The sequence below is a fragment of the Rana temporaria genome, chromosome 9 (assembly GCF_905171775.1).
Source record: "Rana temporaria chromosome 9, aRanTem1.1, whole genome shotgun sequence".
Lineage (NCBI taxonomy): Eukaryota > Metazoa > Chordata > Amphibia > Anura > Ranidae > Rana > Rana temporaria.
Window position 1 is genome coordinate 12,940,956 of NC_053497.1, and position 22,358 is coordinate 12,963,313.

At 43.9% G+C, this 22,358-nt stretch overlaps 1 protein-coding gene across 1 annotated transcript in view; it reads right to left on the reverse strand.

Annotated features, from left to right (window-relative positions):
- Positions 1-20,743, reverse strand: part of LOC120913103 (Krueppel-like factor 5) — a 60,372-nt gene extending 39,629 nt beyond the window's left edge. Inside the window, exon 1 of the mRNA XM_040322808.1 lies at positions 20,457-20,743. Coding sequence (XP_040178742.1) covers positions 20,457-20,606 — 150 coding nt within the window. The 5' untranslated portion in view covers positions 20,607-20,743. The remainder of the gene's footprint in view (positions 1-20,456) is intronic.
- Positions 20,744-22,358: the final 1,615 nt, after the last annotated feature.

Here is a 22,358-nt window from a genome sequence, read left to right on the forward strand (position 1 = left end):
AATAAAAAAAAAAAATGTGGGATGCCATCCGGGGCCCTGGGGACCACTGGGCCCTTTAGAGATCGGGGGAGGCTTTGGGTGCTAAAAAAAAAAGGGGGATGCCATCCGGGGCCCACCGGGCCCCTTAGAGGTCGGGGGGGGGGGGCTTTGGGTGCTTCGAAAAAAAAAGAAAAAAAAAGGGGGTATGCCATCCGGGGCCCTGGGGACCACTGGGCCCTTTAGAGATCGGGGGGGGCTTTGGGTGCTTACGAAAAAAAAAAAAAAAAAGGGGATGCCATCTGGGCCCCTGGGGACCACCGGGCCCCTTACAGGTGTACTGCCTGTACCCCCCCTGATGGCGGCCCTGCTTATAAGACACAAACACACTGGACCTTTTGTTTCGAAGTCTCAGCCAGCTTACAGGTTCTCCTCAAATAGCAAACATTGAGTCAGAGAAGAGCCAGAGCCAAATATAAAATCCAGGCATCGCCATTATTTACTTTTGTCTCCGATGACCCTTATCTTACGGAAGATCAAAAGCAATAACATAACCGAACACGCAGTGGTGAACGCGGGTCTATTCGCCCTATTGGACTCTTTTCACCTTTGCAACACAGTAGGGCAAATAGACCCGCGTTCACCACCCGCGTTCACCACTGCGCTGTCGCTTTTGCTTTTAATCTGATGTAAGATGTAGGTCAACAGATACAAATGTAAATAAGCTATTCATATACTATGATAAGCAAAGAAACTTGGCACTTGCAGGAATGCGATCTGAAAGAAAAATCCACCACAATGAAAAGAGTGGAGGCCCTCAAGGAGCGTTCAACCTCAGGTCTCACCCTCACATACACACATACACATACACACATACTGTTAAAAACCACGGGGCCCCATACAGCCAACCTGACAGCCCCCCCTCCCCCCAAATAAGCACAGTTTGCTATACATCAGTTATGAATGAATACAGTCAGTGATCAGTACCAATCACTCATTATGCTCAATCAAGAAAGGAAGGGGCTGGTAAATATGACATATTTACTGGACCCTTCCTCTACTGTCCATCCTGAAGGATCCTATTGTGTGCTTGCAGCTTCCGGCAGGGTGGAAACGCGGGATGCCGGCAGTACTACAGGGGTGGGGGGGCACACAGGGGGGCCTGGGCAGCAGGGGGAAACATATGGTGCAGAGTGAGGGTGATCGGTGCAGCGATGGGGGGGGGGGGGGTTACTCAATGTCACGGTTGGGCTTCAAACTAAGGTCCCTGGTGCTGAAAGGCTGAGCGCCGGGCGCCTGAATTACAGCGGTGGGGGTGTTTTTTGGGAGCACCTGATTAGAGCCGTAGACTCTACTAGGCGTCCAAAAATGTAAATACTGGGTGCAACGCTATGCGTTCGCTATTCAGGAATTCGCTTTGCTAACACTTACTTGCCTCTCAGCCAATCAGGTGCACCGCGTCTGTGTTACCGGTCACCTGATTGGCTGAAACGACAGGCGCTGTGATTGGACGCCTATCAGGCATCCAATCATAGGAGAGGACGAGAGGAGGAGCGGGCGGGAGAATCAATTGCAGCCTCACTGTGCCCATCAAACGCAGCCACTGTGCCCATTACTTGCCGCCAGTTTGCCCATCAATTGCCGCCAGTTTGTCCATCAATTGCCGCCAGTTTGCCCCATCAATAGCCGTCAGTTTGCCCCATCAATAGCCGTCAGTTTGCCCCATCAATAGCCGTCAGTTTGCCCCATCAATAGCCACCAGTTTGCCCCATCAATAGCTGTCAGTTTGCCCAATCAAATGCTGCCAGTTTTCCCCATCAATAGCTGTCAGTTTGCCCCATCAAATGCCGCCAGTTTGCCCCATCAATAGCTGTCAGTTTGCCCCATCAAATGCCACCAGTTTGCCCCATCAAATGCCACCAGTTTGCCCCATCAAATGCTGCCAGTTTTCCCCATCAAATGCTGCCAGTTTGCCCCAACACAGCACTATGTAAGCAGCGAACGCACAGCATTGCGCCCGCTCCTTACCAATTTGGAAGCATATAGAGCCCACAGGCTCTAATCAGGAAGCCTATTAAGGGCCGACGGCTCTAATCCGGCACTTTCAAAACACCCCCCACCGCTGTAACTCAGATGGCCGGCGCTCGACAAGGGGCCGGACACCTGAATAGGGGACGGCAGCTGCGAAATGCCACTGCAACTGACCATCACACTTCTAGGAGGACATATCGTTCCAAAACCATGAGCTTTAGTATGGAGTTGGCCTCTCTTTAAGGCTTTAACAGTTTTCCACTTTTCTGGGAAGGTCTTCTATAAGGTGTGGAGAAATTTGTGCCCATTTGCGAGGGCCTGATGTTGGTTGCTTGCTCGTAATCAATGTTCTAATTCATCCCAAAGGTGTTCAGTGGGGTTGAGGTCAGGACCCCTTGAGTCCCTCAAAACCAAACTCATAAAACCATGTCATTGAGCTGGCTTTGGGCACATTGGCACGGTTGTGCTTGAATAAAAAACGGTCTTCCCCAAAACTGTTACCACAAAGTTGGAAATGCACAACTGTCTAAATTGCAATAATTTGGAGGGGATTCCACGTTCTTTGGTCATATGGTAGATGTGACGGTCAGGTGTCCTCAAACTGTTGGCCATAAATAGTAAATGACCGTATTTATTGGCGTTTAACGCGCACTTTTTTCCCCTTAAAATCAGGGGGAAATCGTGGGTGCGCGTTATACGCCGATCCCCGCTGTCTGAGGGCCGCCGACAAAGACCGACCCAAGCCGAGTGTACTGCGCACTTGGCTAGGCTCGGCCACGCTCGGCTTCGCCCGCAGCCACGCAAGAGGAGGCGAGAGAAGCCGAGAGGAGCCGAACACACCGGAAAACCGGCTCTGCACAGCTCGACCGAGGCGACAAACTCAAACCCCGCAGATGGACACGACGGACACCGACAAGGCTGGACGGACCGGCAGACGGACGCGACGGACGCGACGGACACCGACAAGGCTGGACGGACCCCGCGCAAGGCCGCAAACGGACGCCGGACAAGGCCGCCAATGGACGCCGGGCAAGACAGCAGACGGACACCGACAAGGCTGGACGGACCCCGCGCAAGGCTGCAGACGGACGCCGGACAAGGCCGCCGATGGACGCCGACAGCAGACGGACACCGACAAGGCTGAGCATCCAAAATGTAATTTTTTTCCTAAACTTCCCTTCTAAGCTCGGGGGGGCGCGTTATACGCCGATAAATACGGTATCTACAAACTCACTAAGAGATTCAGGTCTCAATAACAAGGACAAGAAAGATGATGATCGTCAAGTACACCAAATGGTACGAAATTGCAGAGTCTGCCATGAAATCAGGCCAGGCAACAAGCAAAGAGACGGCTATCACAAGACTGAACTACCTGGGCCGACGTTGGCCATGAATGTGTTTGATTATAAAGCACATGTTTTCTTGCTGATAGTGTACTATTTCTGAAGTTCTCAGCCTATCAGATAAAAGCTTTCACAGCATCTTGTCAAGGGCTAGTCTGTATTTGCACTGGTAAGATTCCAAAACAGAGATCATTTCAGGCCTTTGTCCGGCAAAGACATACCGTACATTACATAACGCAAAATCCCAAGAGGGAAATAAAGTGTATGTAACCCTAATGCTGAACTTCTCTTATTTGCTCTTTTTGGTTTGTTAAATATACCATTGAAAGCGTTTTGTTATGTCTGCTGCAAAAAGATATCTGTTGATCCTGCCAGAAATACAGGGATCTTGTAACTTCCTGTGGCACTCTGTGCCTCTACTGCACTAAAATCTCAAGCTGTGGCACCAGCCCTGCCCAGCTCACCTTGGTAAACTACAAAACACCTTCAATATTTGTTATGGAAATGATAAGCTTGGCTTCAGTCCAAACTGGGGTTGTGCCAAACCCAAAAGTAAGCTGCCATTCCTGGGTCAATCAGCTGTGGCTGGGGTATTCCTTGCCCCGCGGGTGCACATGCACAAAGGGATGGGGGTGCCTGTGACTTACTATGGCCACATAGCCAATTAGGTTACTGGCATTAACAGGGCCGATCCTAGGGTCACAGGCGCCTGGGTGCAGAAATATTTCTGGCGCCCCCACATGGGCGTCGTCGTGTTACTAACTCCTCCCCTTTACAAATGTTTCTATGGCAACGACTCAACCACAGAGATGCTCCCCCACAAAGTCCTTATTACCCTGGGATCCTTACATGATCTCTTAACAATAAACAAAATACAGGAAGAGGACACAGAGAGGGCTTCTGTTAGAGAGTCTGTTAGATGTTTGGCACCCCCACCTCTGCAGGCGCCTGGGTGCAATGCACCCTGTGCACCCTGCCTAGGATCGGCCCTGGGCATTAATGTAACATGGCATTTGGAGGTCAATGGTACTGACTTAATATGGCCCTCTGAGGTCAAAGACAATCACTTAAAATGGCCTTCTGAGGTCAACGACATTGACCTAATATGGCCTTTGGAGATCATAGACATTAACATAATATGGCCTTGTGAGGAAGACATTGACTAATATGGCCTTCCTTTGGAGGTCAATGGTACTGACCTAATATGACCTTCTGGGGTCAATGGCAATGCCCTAATATAACATTTGGAGGTCAATGGCAGTGGCCTAATTTGGCCTTTGGAGGTTAATGTTACTGACCTAATATGACCTTCTGAGGTCAATGTCTTAATGTGACCTTTCGAGGTCAATGGCAGTGGCCTAATATGGCCTTCTGAGGTCAAAGACATTGACGTTGGAAGTGAATAGGGCCGGGCGTAGGTTACGTTCACGTCGTAGACAGTGATCCGTCGTATCTTAGGGAGTTGTTCCGACGTGATTCTTAGCATGCGCAGAAGGATGCGTCCACGTCCCGGCGCATGCGCAGTTGGCGATTCGTATCTGTCTGTCGCTCGGCCCATCATTTGCATGGCTCACGCACACTTCCACCTATGCCGGCTTACGACTTGTAAACCCAGCGCAGATTTGGCAGCACTGGCTTTGTGAATCCAGTGCTTGCCTCTCTGCGCTGCGTCGGCGTAGCGTAAAGAAGATACACTACGGCGGCATAAATATGCGCCGCTGTTTGTGAATCCGGGCCTATGTGTCTGCATGGTGTCGAATATATATAAAAAGATATATATAATATAATATAATATTATATTATATATATCTTTTTTTTTTTAGCTGAGCACACCCAATCGATTTTTTTTTTTTTTTTGCGGCAGACATTTTTCTTTACGCGGTTGGATTTGAAGGATTAGGTTGCAGAGTCTGACACTGAACTTTCGTCAATGCAGAAACCAGAAATGGCGTACATCACGGGACAGGTATGCGCCCCGCGGCCATCTAACTACACCGATAATCACGCCGAGGTTCCCCCGCTCACCTCTTCATGTCATGATGAATAACCGCGCCAGCAGGATGTATTAACAATGATCATAGGGCTCAGTTATTTCATCGGTTGCCTAACCGCTTAACCCTTCGCATGCTTAAAGCTTCGCATGCCAGGCAGGTAGAAGAGATGAAAATGAAAGCAGCAGATATATATATATATATATATATATATATATACAGTATATACACTCACTGGCCACTTTATTAGGTACACCTGTTCAATTGCTTGGTAACGCAAAATGCTAATCTGCCAACCACATGGCAGCAACTCAATGCATGTAGGCATCTAGATGTGGTGAAATCCAACCTGAGCATCAGAATGGGGAAGAAAGGGGATTTAGGTGACTTTGAATGTGGCATGGTTGTTGGTGCCTAAGGGGCCGGTCTGAGTATTTCTGGGATTTTCACGCACACCCATCTCTCGGGTTTACAGAGAATGGTGGGGAAAAGAGAAAATATCCAGTGAGCGGCAGTTGTATGGAGGAAAATGCCTTGTTGATTTCAGAGGTCAGAGGAGAATGGGCAGACTGGTTCCAGATAATAGAAAAGCAACAGTAACCAGTGGCGACTGGTGCTCAATTTTCTTAAGGGGGGGCCATGGCCACCCCCCACCCCCATCGCTCGAATAAACGGCGCTTCCCCCCTGTTGCTCGACCAATCGCCGCTTCGCCCGCCTGCTGGGCCCCCCACCAGCACCGCACTTACTCCATCCAGGTCGCGACTTTGGCAGCCCCCCCCCCCCACGTCGCCTCCTAAATCCTGGTGGCCGCTTCTCCTCCCGGGCCAATCAGGACTTAGGTCTGGCAGCCAATTGGGTCTTAGGACACACGGCCAATCGAGTCTTAGGACCCGCTTCCTGATTGGCCCGGAGACGAAGCAGGAAGACATTAGCGAATATTAATTTGCTAATGTCACACAACTGGGTGGGCTCAGGGCGCAGTGTTCTGCGCCCTGAACCCACCATTTTTGAGGCCAATTGGAGCCTCAGGCTCTAATCATGTGATTAAAAAAAAAATAAAGTATTGAAATCCATGCGTCCGGCGCCCTGCGTGTAGATTAGTGGGGGCTGTACCCCTGCACCCTGTATGAGCGGCCGCAACTGACAGTAACTCAAATAACCACTTGCTACACCCAAGGTTTACCATCTCTGAACGCACAACACATCCCACCTTGAAGCAGATGGGCTACAGCAGCAGAAGACCACTCAGGGTGCCCCTCCTGTAGACTAAGAACAGGAAACAGAGGCTACAATTGGAACAGGATGACCAAAATTGGACAATAGAAGATTGGGAGAACGTTGCCTGGTCTGATGAGTCTGGATTTCAGCTGCGACATTCAGATGGTGGGGTCAGAATTTGGCTCATGGATCCATCCTCCCTTGTATCACCGGTTCAGGCTAGTGGTGGGGGGGGGGGGGGATATTTTCTTGGCACACTTTGGGCCCCTTAGTACCAATTGAGCATTGTTTAATCACCACGGCCCCCCTGAGTATTGTTGGTGACCATGTCCTTCCCTTTATGACTCCAGTGTCCCCATCTTCTGATGGCTCCTCCCAGCAGGATAATGTCACCATGTCACAAATCTCCAATCATCTCACCCCTGGACAATGAGGTCCCTGTCCTCCAATGGCCTCCACACTCACCACATCTCATCCAATCGAGGAGCTTTGGGATGTGGTGAAACAGGAGATTCCCATCATGGATGTGCAGCCTACTAATTTGCAGCAACTGTGTGACGTCATCATGTCACTATGGAGGAAAATCTCTGAGGAACGTTTCCAACACCTTGTTGTGTCTATTTCATGAAGAATGAAGGCCAAAGGGGGTCCAACCCGGTACTAGCAAGGGGGACCAAATAAAGTGTCCGGTGACTGTATATATAAACCACTTGAAGACCGGGCATTTTCTGGCACTTTCTTTTACATGCAACAATCAGTATTTTTTTTCACTTCAAAATGACAAACATTATATATAGATCTCCCCCTCTCTCTCCCCCTCTCTCCCCCCCTCTCTCCCCCCCTCTCTCCCCCCTCTCTCTCCCCCCTCTCTCTCTCTCTCTCTCTATATCATATTTATATTTTTTTTATAAAAATCATGCCAATAAAGGCAAACAATTAAGCCTAATTGGTGGTAAAATGTGTTGGTGGAGATCCCAGGAATGGCTTTTGTGTTGCTTGTCCTAGAATAATAAAGCTTTACAAGTGTTGAATTTTATGTCGTCAGCAGTTTTCTTTGGACTCATACAAGGGTTTATATTTACTAAAGCTTTACAAGCTCCCCGGGCTGATTTATTCACTGATATGGTAAACAGGTCATACAGCATATTTGTATTAGAGGTAGATCCAGATACATATCTATATATTGTATATAATGTGTATAAACACAATCCTGCCCACTGTCATACCCTCCACACTCCCCTCCTGTACATACTGCCCACTGTCATACCCTCCACACTCCTCTCCTGTACATACTGCCCACTGTCATACCCTCCACACTCCTCTCCTGTACATACTGCCCACTGTCATACCCTCCACACTCCCCTCCAGTACATACTGCCCAATGTCATACCCTCCACACTCCTCTCCTGTACATATTGCCCATTGTCATACCCTCCACACTCCTCTCCTGTACATATTGCCCACTGTCATACCCTCCACACTCCCCTCCTGTACATACTGCCCACTGTCATACCCTCCACACTCCCCTCCTGTACATACTGCCCACTGTCATACCCTCCACACTCCCTTCCAGTACATACTGCCCACTGTCATACCCTCCACACTCCTCTCCTGTACATATTGCCCATTGTCATACCCTCCACACTCCTCTCCTGTACATATTGCCCACTGTCATACCCTCCACACTCCTCTCCTGTACATACTGCCCACTGTCATACCCTCCACACTCCTCTCCCACACATACTGCCCACTGTCATACCCTCCACACTCCCCTCCTGTACATACTGCCCACTGTCATACCCTCCACACTCCTCTCCTGTACATACTGCCCACTGTCATACCCTCCACACTCCTCTCCCACACATACTGCCCACATTTTTATACCCTCCACAGTCTTCTCCTGTACATACTGCCCACTGCCATACCCTCCACACTCCTCTCCCACACATACTGCCCACTTTCATACCCTCCACACTCTTCTCCTGTACATACTACCCACTTTCATACCCTCCACACTCCTCTCTTGTACATCCTGCCCACTGTCATACCCTCCACACTCCTCTCCCACACATTCTGCCCACTATCATACCCTCCACACTCCTCTCCTGTACATACTGCCCAATGTCATACCCTCCACGCTCTTCTGTACATACTGCCCAATGTCATACCCTCCACACTCCTCTCCTGTACATACTGCCCACTGTCATACCCTCCACACTCCTCTCCCACACATACTGCCCACATTTTTATACCCTCCACACTCTTCTGTACATACTGCCCAATGTCATACCCTCCACACTCCTCTCCTGTACATACTGCCCACTGTCATACCCTCCACACTCCTCTTCTGTACATACTGCCCACTGTCATACCCTCCACACTCCTCTCCCACACATACTGCCCACATTTTTATACCCTCCACACTCCTCTCCTGTACATACTGCCCACTGTCATAGCCTCCACGCTCTTCTGTACATACTGCCCAATGTCATACCCTCCACACTCCTCTCCCACACATACTGCCCACATTTTTATACCCTCCACACTCTTCTGTACATACTGCCCAATGTCATACCCTCCACACTCCTCTCCTGTACATACTGCCCACTTTCATACCCTCCACACTCTTCTCCTGTACATACTGCCCACTTTCATACCCTCCACACTCCTCTCTTCTACATCCTGCCCACTGTCATACCCTCCACACCCCTCTCCCACACATACTGCCCACATTTGTATACCCTCCACACTCCTCTCCTGTACATACTGCCCACTGCCATACCCTCCACACTCCTCTCCCACACATACTGCCCACATTTTTAAACCCTCCACACCCCTCTCCTGTACATACTGCCCACTGTCATACCCTCCACGCTCTTCTGTACATACTGCCCAATGTCATACCCTCCACACTCCTCTCCCACACATACTGCCCACTGTCATACCCTCCACGCTCTTCTGTACATACTGCCCAATGTCATACCCTCCACACTCCTCTCCCACACATACTGCCCACATTTTTATACCCGGAGGATATTCACCCGGGTTCCCACCTGGAGCGGCTCCTCCCTTTTCCCCTAAATGAACGCCGTCATAGACTTTCATAAGACTGTAAACAGATACATTTGCGTATGTTTTGCCTCTAGAAGTTTTCCACAATCGCAGGGAAGGCAATAATAGTTATCTCCCCAGTGCTATGCAGGTTGTATGGAATGAGGTCACTCTGCGATATTACAATAGAAATAGATTTAATGATTAACCAGCCACTCCTGCGATCGTGATCTCTCACACACCTGAGATGGCCAACGGCAATCATTAATGTCTCATATATACCGCTATGTGTCTCTGCTTTGTGTCTCTGCTTTGTGTCTCTGCTCTGTGTCTCTGCTTTGTGTCTCTGCTCTGTGTCTCTGCTGTCACTCTGATCCTCAGACTTCCACAGAACAAATATGTTACTTTGTAACATACCAGAAAATTGCAACGAAAGAGAGTTCCTTGTGTGGACGCGCCGTACAAGAAAGTCGCTCAGCCAGTGTCGGCTGGTGCTCAAAATTTTTGGGGGGGGCGCAAACGAAAAAAGAAAAAAATTGCAGCCTCACTGTGCCCATCAAATGCAGCCACTGTGCCATCAATTGTCACCACTGTGCCATGCCATCAAACGCAGCCACTGTGCCATCAATTGTCACCACTGTGCCATGCCATCAAACGCAGCCACTGTGACTGTGCCATCAATTGTCACCACTGTGCCATGCCATCAAACGCAGCCACTGTGCCATCAATTATCACCACTGTGCCATGCCATCAAATGCAGTCACTATGCCATAAATTTGCACCACTGTGCCATGCCATCAAACGCAGTCACTGTGCCATGCCATCAAACGCAGCCACTGTGCCATGCCATCAAACGCAGCCACTGTGCCATCAATTGTCACCACTGTGCCATGCCATCAAACGCAGCTACTGTGCCCCTCAATTGTCACCACTGTGCCATGCCATCAAACGCAGCCACTGTGCCATCAATTGTCACCACTGTGCCATGCCATCAAACGCAGCCACTGTGCCATCAATTGTCACCACTGTGCCATGCCATCAAATGCAGTCACTATGCCATAAATTCGCACCACTGTGCCATGCCATCAAACGCAGTCACTGTGCCATGCCATCAAACGCAGCCACTGTGCCATGCCATCAAACGCAGCCACTGTGCCACTCAATTGTCGCCACTGTGCCCCTCAATTGTCACCACTGTGCCCTTTAATTGTCGCCACTGTGCCCATTGTTGCCACTGTGCATGTCACTGTGCCCTTTAATTGTTGCTACTGTGCCCATTGTCACCACTGTGCCCTTTGTCACTACTGTGCCCTTTGTCGCCACTGTGCCCTTTGATGCCACTGTGCCCTTTGTCACCACTGTGCCCATTGATGCCACTGTGCCCTTTGTCGCCACTGTGCCCTTTGTCGCCACTGTGCCCATTTTCGCCAATGTGCCTTGTAAAATGCACTTACCTTACTCCTTCCACGTCCCTCGATGTCTTCTCCTGCCTTGGTGACGCTTCAGCCAATCAGATTACCGATAAACAGAATCGGGGAACCTGATTGGCTGAGAAGGCTGTCAGTCTTATTCAAGGAATGTACCCCCATACGTTTCGAGGATAAGACATCCGGGAGCCGAGGGCTGTACTCGGAAAGCCGCTGGCTCTGATAGGCACTTCCGCACAGTCAACCAGCTGCCGTTATTCAGGTGGCCGGCGCTCAATTTCCGGCCATCTCTGAATAGAACAGCGGCAGCGGCGACAATAACATTGATTTGTGCAATGCATGAATGTACGTTATTAGCCTCAGTGGCGGGCGAGAGCCAGAGGGGGCGGCGCTCCAGCGCCCTCTATGGACGAACCGCCACTGTACTCAGCATAAGATTTGGTCTCTGAGTTTCCCCCAAAGATCTTCATTTCTACTTGAGAAGATCTTTACGACGCATTAAACCCACCAGACCTGAAGTTCAGGGAGAATCTAGAAGTCCTCTATGAGGTCCTCTTGTCTGACTTTTCCATCAACAGCAATCAGGGCTTTTTCAGCGGGAAATCAGTCCCGGTGTTTCCTGTCGAATAATGCCAGTCCGGTACTGCGCATGCGCAGCGCTTGCGCAGTACGGAGCCGCCGAAAGCCACCGGAACATCGGAACTGACGATCAGCTGTAGACGGCGCCTGCGCACTATAGCCGACATGGTGCCACGCACTCCTGATGCTCGTGCAAGCAGGGCTGGTGCAAGGATTTTTTGACACCCTAGGCGAAACCTCATTTTGCTTCCTCCCCTGGAACCCGCCCCCTTTTTCCTGCCCATGTAAACCCCACCTTATTAAGGAAATGCCCACGCAGCTTCACCAGCGCCCATCAATTTCAGCCTCACCAGCACCCATCAAATGCAGCCTCACCAGCGCCCAACAAAGGCGGCCTCACTAGCGCCCATCAGTGCAGCCTCACCAGTGCCCATCAATGTAGCCTCACCAGCGCTCATCAATGTAGCCTCACCAGCACCCATCAAAGGTGGCCTCACCAGCACCCATCAAATGCAGCCTCACCAGCGCCCATCAAAGGCGGCCTCACCAGCACCCATCAAATGCAGCCTCGCCAGCACCCATCAATGCAACCTCACCAGCGCCCATCAATGCAGCCTACCAGTGCCCATCAATGCAGCCTACCAGTGCAGTGCCCATCAATGAATGTTTGCTTGCTTCCATTCATTTGGGAGTTGGGACACAGACACAGTCCTCCGCCGCCAGCTGTGACTCTGACATTATTTGCGAAAGGAGCGGCGGCTGCCTGCTGATGCTGAGACTTAGTTGCTTGTTGCAGAGAGAAATAAGTAGGAACCCCAGTGGCCGGGCGCCCTAGGCGCTTGCCTAGGTTGTCTTGTGGTAGCACCGGCCCTGTGTGCAAGTCTGCAAGGGGCAAATTTGTACATGATGGGCGGGTGCGAGGGGCGGATGCCTACAGAAGGGGGCGTCATTTCTAACGATGGCCAGTGCTGTTAAGATCGGCCTGGAATTTTTAACAAAACTCAAACACGTCATCTAAACTAATATATCTCTCCTATTCTTCCTACATACGTTTGTGGGCGGTCTACCACAAGCAGTAGCACCGCCCATCATTACAAATTACGCCCCCTTCTGTAGGCATCGCCCCCTCACACGTGCCCATCATGAACAAACTTGCACCACCAATAGTGTCGGCTAGGGTTGTCCCGATACCACTTTTTTAGGACCGAGTACAAGTACCGATACTTTTTTTCAAGTACTCGCCGATACCGAATACCGATACTTTTTTTTAAATGTGTTCCCAAATGCAGCCATGTCCCCCACGAATGCAGCCATGTCCCCCCACATATGCAGCCATATCCCCCATATATGCAGCCATGTCCCCCCACATATGCAGCCATGTCTCCCACATATGCAACCATGTCCCCCACATATGCAGCCATGTCCCCCACATATGCAGCCATGTCTCCCACATATGCAACCATGTCTCCCACATATGCAACCATGTCCCCCACATATGCAGCCATGTCCCCCACATATGCAGCCATGTCCCCCACATATGCAGCCATGTCTCCCACATATGCAACCATGTCTCCCACATATGCAACCATGTCCCCCACATATGCAGCCATGTCCCCCACATATGCAGCCATGTCCCCCACATATGCAGCCATGTCCCCCATAGATGCAGCCATGTCCCCCATATATTCAGCCATGTCCCCCACATATGCAGCCATGTCTCCCACATATGCAACCATGTCCCCCACATATGCAGCCATGTCCCCCACATATGCAGCCATGTCCCCCACATATGCAGCCATGTCCCCCCCATATGCAGCCATGGTCCCCCACATATGCAGCCATGTCCCCCCCATATGCAGCCATGTCCCCCCACAAATGCAGCCATGTCCCCCACATATGCAGCCATGTCTCCCACATATGCAGCCATGTCCCCCACATATGCAGCCATGTCCCCCACATATGCAGCCATGTCCCCCACATATGCAGCCATGTCCCCCACATATGCAGCCATGTCCCCCACATATGCAGCCATGTCCCCCCACATATGCAGCCATGTCCCCCATTGCTGCAGCCATGTCCCCCACATATGCAGCCATGTCCCCCACATATGCAGCCATGTCCCCCATATATGCAGCCATGTCCCCCACCATCCCTGTGCTGTTCTCATTATGAGGGGCTCCCACCATCCCTGTGCTTTGCCGACTTCCTGGAATTTCTTATTCCTCATAACGAATGTCCGTAATTTTTTACGAAAAGTTAACGATTATTCAACCCTTTCTGTAAGAAACTCGGATCCGGAATTCGTCAACGAAATTTTTCTATTTTTCGTAAAATTTCGGAAGCATAGCAATTCGGATTTCGGATGCTTCCGAATTTTACGAATTTTCGGAAACTCCTATGAATTTTCGTTTCGTACGGAACGGAACCGCACGTGTCTAGAAGAAGTCTGGGAGAAAGTTTCTGGGGTCGGCGAGGGACCTGCGGGTGTTGAGGGACCAAGGTAAGTACTTCTGACCTTTTAGTTCCACTTTAAGTTTATTTATTAATTGAATCAAATCCTGGATTGTTACGAATACCATTGGAAGTCGGGTTACTTTGCCTTCCAGCTAATGAAATAATTACAAGCGTTCTAATTATTTGACAACCAAAGTAGTGATTAGGAAACACACATCAGAGCTCATTTTCTTTGTAGGTAGGTAGGTGTGTATTTATATTTCTGGCAGAATCCTGCTGAACAGGTAGGACCGTCGGCTTTTGTCTCCCCCGCCCTGATAAAATACCTAATCTTATCCCCGGGGGGGGGGGGTTCTTATACACAAGGAATCTGTACATCGAGATACTTCCTCCAGGCACCTCGAGGAGACACCAACATGTGCCTGCGTGTGGATGTCATCCGAGATTACTTCTAATTAAATCAGAAAATTATTTTATTTTATCTACTAAAGTCTAACTTATGGAGCAATATCATTTATTTACTTATTTTTTTATTTTTTTTATTTGAAAGAACTGTATATTTTTTTTTAATTCCTACACCTGTTTGTGTGGAGCCATTTTATTTACTGATGTATTAATTAATTTATTTAAAAAACCTAGATTTAAAAATAAAATCCTACACAAGTCCTATATAATTTATTTACCGACTTATTGATTTTATTGATTTTTTTTATTGATTTATTTGAAAGAACTGTATTTAAAATGGAGCAATATAATTTATTTACTGACTTATTGTTTTCTTTTTTATTATTATTGATTTTTTTGAAAAAAAATTTATTTTTTATTTTATTTTTAAACATTTTCCCAACACGAGTTTAGCTTATGTAGCCATTTTATTTATTTACTGATGTATTCATTTATTTATTTAAAAGACCTAGATTTAAAAAAATAAAATAAAATCCTACACAAGTCTTAGGCTGCATTCACACCTAAGCGACAGCCGCGTACGCGTGTAGCGGCAGATTTGCCGCGATTACAAATGTTTCTTTTTTTTTTTTTTTTTTTCTAAAGTATTCCCATTGCTGTCTATGGGAAAACGCGCCTGTCGCGTGAAAAAAAGGGTCCGGGACTTTTTTTCAGGCGACAGGCGTTGCGCGTCTATGAGATGTGAACCATCTCCATAGACGGCAATGGGAATTCTCCCCTCTAGCGACAGAAGCGTCCCGCGTCGGGCGTTTTGTCGCTTAGGTGTGAATGCAGCCTTATGGAGCAATATAATGGGGCAGATCCACATAGAAATAGATGGGCGCAGCGTATGTGAGATACGCTACGCCGCTGTAACTTACTTTTGGCCGGTTCGAATCCCCAAAGAATTTGCGCCCTAAGTTACGGCGGCGTAGTCTATCTCTGGTGGCGTAAGGGCGCGGAATTCAAATCGGCGATTAGGGGGCGTGTTTCATTTAAATGAAGCGCGTCCCCGCGCTGAATGAACTGCGCATGCGCCGTCCCTAAATTTCCTGCCGTGCTTTGCGCTAAATGACATCGCAAGGACGTCATTTTTTTTAACTTAGATGTGAATTACGTCCATCCCGATTCACGGACGACTTACGGGAAAAAAAAAAATTAAATTAAACGCAGGAACGACGGTCATACTTAACATGGCAAGTCTAACTATACGTGACAAAATACCAGCTTTAATTATACGCCGGAAAAAGCCGACTAGAGACGCCGTAAAAAAATATGCGCCGGCCGCTCGTACTTTCGTGGATTGTCGGAAATAGCTAATTTGCATACCAGATGCGGAAAACAATGTGAACGCCACCCAGCGGACGCCGAAGAATTGCATCTTAGATCCGAAGGCGTACGAGGACGTACACCTGTCGGATCTAACCCAGATGCCGTCGTATCTTGGTTTGAGGATTCAAACCAAAGATACGACGCGGGTAATTTGAAAGTACGCCGGCGTATGAGTAGGTACGCCGGCGTACTCGCTCTGTGGATCTACCCCAATGTATTTAATGACTTATTGATTTTTTTATTGATTTATTTGAAAGAACTGTATTTAAAATGGAGCAATATAATTTATTTACTGACATATTGTTTTCTTTTTTATTATTATTGATTTATTTGAAAAATCTGTATGTTTTATTTTATTTTTAAACATTTTCCCTACACGAGTTTAGCTTATGGAGCCATTTTATTTATTTACTGATGTATTCATTTATTTATTTAAAAGACCTAGATTTAAAAATAAAATAAAATCCTACACAAGTCTTATGGAGCAATATAATGTATTTACCAACTTATTGATTTTATTGATTTTTTTTAATTGATTTATTTGAAAGAACTGTATTTAAAATGGAGCAATATAATTTATTTACTGACTAAAAAATCCTACACAAGTTTAACTTATGAAGCAATATTATTTATTTACTGAATTATTGATTTATTTTTATTTATTTTTATTTGAAATACTTGCTCCAGGCACCTCGGGGGAGACACTAACATGTGCCTGCGTGTGAATGTCATCAGCAATTACTTCAAATTAAATCAGAAAATGTAAGTCTAACTTATGGAGCAATGTAATTTATTTACTGACTTGTTGATTTTTTTAAAATAATTTATTTGAAAGAACTGTATTTTTATTTTTTTTAACATTTTTCCTACACAAGTTTTGCTTATGGAACCATTTTATTTATTTACTGATGTATTGATTTATATTTTGATTTATTTATTCAATAGACCTAGATTAAAAAAAAAAAAAAAATCCTACACGAGTCTAACTTCTGGAGCAATATAATTTATTTATTGTTTTTTTTTATTGATTTATTTGAAAGAACTTAATTTTTTTTTTTTTTACATTTTTACTACACAAGTTTAGCTTATGGAGCTTTTTTTTATTTATTTACTCATGTATTGATTTTATTTTTTTGATTTGACAAGTATAGCTTATGGATCAATTTTGTTTATTTACTGATTTATTGATTTGTTTTTTTATTGATTTATTTGAAAAAACTGTACTTTCAAAAAAAAAGAAAAAACATTTCCTACACAATTTTAGCTTATGGAGCAATTTTGTTTATTTACTGATTTATAGATTTATTTTTTCGATTAATTTATTTTTGTAAGAACAATATGATCAAAAAAAAAAAATCCTATGCAAGTCTAACTTATGGAGCAATTTTATTTATTTACTGATTTATTGATTTGTTTTTTGATTAATTTATTTGAAAGAACTGTACTTTCAACAACAAATTCCTACACAAGTTTAGCTTATGGAGCAATTTTACTTATTTACTGATTTATTGATTTGTTTTTTGATTGATTTACTTGAAAAAATTGTACTTTAAAATATAAAAAAATCATACACAAGTTTAGCTTAAGAAGCAATTTTGTTTATTTACTGATTTATTGATTTGTTATTTTTTTTATTGATTTATTTGAAAGAACTATATGATCGAAAAAAATAAAACATTTCTTATGCAAGTCTAACTTTTGGAACAATTTTATTTATTTACTGATTTATTGATTTTTTTTTATTGATTTATTTGAAAGAACTGTATGATCAAAAATCTTTTTTTTTTTTCCTCCGCAAGTTTAACTTATGGAGCAATTTTATTTATTTACAGATTTATTGATTTATTAATTGATTAATTTAAAAGAACTATATTATCAAAAGTTTCAAGAAGTATTTACATTGGTTTATATAGAATATTAAAATAAACATCAATTGTTACATTTAATACAGATTAAGCCACGCATGAACGTACAAAATATTATTTCCTAGAATTTTACGACACCTGCACAGGTATCACCTTCTAACAATCTGACCAATATGTGCATACAAGGTACAGACGTGAACACAAATAATCTCAGCCTTTCTAGATAAAGAACAAAAAGAACGCCGAGTTATAGATATAAAGTTATATACAGAGAAATAAAAGTAACAACTCGTAAAAAATGTAAAGATCTGTAACATATATAAAGTTATTTTTTTTATTTTTTTTAGTTTATTATATTTAGTTATATTTATATTTAGTTATATTTAGTTTGATAAAATAATAAAAAGTTTACAAAATACCTCTAGAAAATTAAATTGAATTATTTTATACCACTTCCCCCTCCCTTTTAGATTGCAAGCTCTCCTAACCCTCTTGTATAGACTTGTATTGTAACTGTACTGTCTCCCTTCATTTTGTAACATGCTGCACAAACTGTGGGTGCTATATAAATTCTGAATAGTAATAAAAATTATAATAAAAAAATAAAAATAATAGTAATAATAAAACCTGAAAAATAAAAAGAAGAAGAAAAAAAAAAAATAATTGTAAAAATAATCTTGTGACTGCTGCACAGGGACCAACGTACACATGATAAACATGCAAATGCAACACACATGAAAAATCCAGATCTTTCTAGAACGTTAAAGTACAAAAAGTACACGTCACTATAACGTCTGTTAAGATAAAATAAAAAAATAAAACATTCTGCTTGAATTTGAAAATAAAGCAACGTTCGAAAATAGGAAACGATGGGTGCAGAAAACACACCGTAAAATAAAAGTGATATTTAAATAAAAAAAATATTAAATATATAATTATTATAATATAGAACTAACAATATAGATAACAACATTATATAATTTATATATTAATGTAGCACTCTTTAGTAATAAAAATAATATCATTTGAATCATATTAGGATATGTCAAAATATAGTGTTGAATATAATCTAATCTAATAAATTATGTGCGTGTGGTGTGTATGTATGTATGTATGTATGTATGGTATGTACATGTGTGGTTGTGTGTGATTGTGTGTATGGTGTGTATGTATGTATGGTATGTACATGTGTGGTTGTGTGTGGCTGTGTGTGGCTGTGTGTGTGTGTGTGTGTGTATGTATGTATGTATGTATGTATGGTATGTACATGTGTGGTTGTGTGTGGTGTGTATGTATGTATTTATGTATGTATGGTATGTACATGTGTGGTTGTGTGTGGCTGTGTGTGGCTGTGTGTGTGTGTGTGTGTGTGTATGTATGTATGTATGTATGGTATGTACATGTGTGGTTGTGTGTGGTGTGTATGTATGTATTTATGTATGTATGGTATGTACATGTGTGGTTGTGTGTGGTTGTGTGTGTGGTTGTGTGTGTGTATGTATGTATGTATGTATGGTATGTACATGTGTGGTTGTGTGTGTGTGTGTATGTATGTATGTATGGTATGTACATGTGTGGTTGTGTGTGTGGTGTGTATGTATGTATGTATGTATGGTATGTACATGTGTGGTTGTGTGTGGTTGTGTGTGTGTGTGTGTGTGTGTGTGTATGTATGTATGTATGGTATGTACATGTGTGGTTGTGTGTGGTTGTGTGTGTATATATATATATATATATATATATATATATATATATATATATATATTACAAATAAATCTATCAAATACAATTGTAAAAAATAAAATAGCATACAAATATATCTAACTATAATATAGTATAATATATATATACAAATAAATATCAAATATAATTGTAAAAAAGAAAATAATATAATAATATATCTAACTATTATATAGCATAATGTATATTATTTATATAATAATTGTATTATATATAAAAACAAATAATGATATCAAATATAATTGTAAAAAATAATATAATATAAAAATATAACAAACTATAATATAGTAGAATGTATATATATATATATATATATATATATATAAAATATATATACACAAATAAATATATCAAGTATAATTGTAAAAAATAAAATAATATAAAAATATATCAAACTATAATATAGCATAATGTATATTATTTATATATATAATAATTGTTATATATATAATCTCAAAATATATTATATTACTAAAAAATTATTGTATGTATGTGTATATATGTCCTATATGTGTATGTGTATATATATATATATATATATATACACACAAACACACACATGTAAACACATATATATTATATAAAATTAATTTAAAAAAATACATACACATACAAAAAATACATACAATACATACAAAAAAATACATATATATATCATATAAAATAAATAAAAAAAATTACATATATATTATATAATTATATATATATATTATATATATATATATATATATATATATATATATATATATATATATATATAGTATTTCTAATAAAAAATAATGGTATATTAAATATTACTTAATTCAAATAAAAAAGTAAAAATAAATTTAAAAGAACAGCACGTTCTCATTGAAACCGAAACTAAGATATTGCCCAAGACACAGAAAAGACGGACGCAGAAAATGACGAATTGTAGGGGTTTAGGCGGCCAAGCCAGGCAAGGTGCGTTTCGAACAAAGAAGGCAAAATTTCACGTCCCTGACAACCCTGCGCTGGTTTCTCACCTCGCTGGTCTCCGGCTGAGTTGTCAGCATCCTTATCGTAGGTTTGATATCCTCAAAAACAGCCCCATCTTCTCCACCGTCCCCAGACATGTTTACTGGTTTTAACTGGGAATAGACAGCGCTGTGACTGGGGCTGCTTTGCAGGGTCATGCCTGGACCCCGGCTGGAGGGATTTCTATGGTGGGATATAAGGGAGGTGTGCTGGCTGAGTCCCTGGAAATGATGGGAAATAAGTGTAGTGTAGGGTCTCTGTCCTATACCTGGGGAGGGTGGAGTGCAGGGAAGGGGGCGGGTTGAGGGTTTAAGTGACAGGTACACTAAGCCAATAGATGGGGAAGGTGGTTATCTGTGACCAATCAGAAGGGACGGTTAGCTCAGGTATGTCTAAGGCTGGGATACCTGTTTGAATGCAGCGAGAGACTTAAGTGATTAAATCCAGGCAACCCAGAGAGAAATGCTGAGTGCGTGTTAAGACATATACAGGGGAGAGCTTCTATTTTTAAAGATCCCTGCACACAAAAAAACAAATTTTCCATCAGGTTATTGAGGTGACTTTGATTTTTATTATATAGTATTATAACATTTATACAAAAAATATATATATATATAAAAATGTAACATTTAAACCAAAAAAATGGGAAAAAAAATGGAAATGAAAATGTAACATTTATACAAATAAAAATAATAAAAAGAAAATGAAAATGTAGGGCCGGATTCAGGATGAGATACGACGGCGTATCTCCTGATACGCCGTCGTATCTCTAAGTTCCGACGGTCGTATCTATGCGCCTGATTCATAGAATCAGGTCACGCATAGATCTCCCTCCTTAGGCTGCAATTCTAGGCCGGCCGCTAGGTGGCGATTCCATTGCGGTCGGCGTAGAATATGCAAATGAGTCGTTACGCCGATTCGCTAACGTACGCTTTGCCCTGTCGCAGTAAATTTACGCCTTTTCCATAAGAGATACGCGGCGTAAAGATAAAGCTGCCCCCTAGGTGGCGTAGCCAATGTTAAGTATGGCCGTCGTTCCCGCGTCGAAATTTGAAAATTTAACGTTGTTTGCGTAAGTCGTCCGTGAATGGCGCTGGACGCCATTTACGTTAACGTCGAAACCAATGACGTCCTTGCGACGTCGTTTAGCGCAATGCACGTGGGAAAATTTTAGGGACGGCGCATGCGCAGTACGATCGGCGCGGGAACGCTCCTAATTTAAATGATCCACGTCCCCTACCCGGATCATTTGAATTAGGCGGGCTTGCGCCGGAGGATTTCTGCTGCGCCGGAGGATTTACGCTACGCCGCCGCAACTTTTACAGGCAAGTGCTTTGTGAATCAAGCACTTGCCCGTAAAACTTGCGGCGGCGTAACGTAAATGTGATACGTTACGCCGCCGCAGAGATGCGGCGATCTACGTGAATCTGGCCCGTAATATTTATACAATTAAAAAGATACAAATACAAATGTAACATTAATACAAATAAAAAATATAAAAATATATAGGGCCAGATTCACGAACAATTACGGCGGCGTAACGTATCCCCTTTACGTTACTCCGCCGCAAGTTTTCGACGTAAGTGCTTGATTCACAAAGCACTTGCGTGTAAACTTGCGGCGGCCTAATTCAAATGGGGCGTGTACCATTTAAATTAGGCGCGTTCCCGCGCCGAACGTTCTGCGCATGCTCCGTTAGGAAATTTCCCACCGTGCTTTGCGCGAAATTACGGCCCCCCCGAAGTATTTTTTGAACGGCGACGTGCGTTACATCGTTTCGTATTCCCGGACGTCTTACGCAAAAAAAAATAATATTTAAATTTGACGCGGGAACGACGGCCATACTTTAACATGGGTGGTGCAATTTTACACCACCTAAAGAGGACTCGGAAAAGCCGACTAGCGACGAC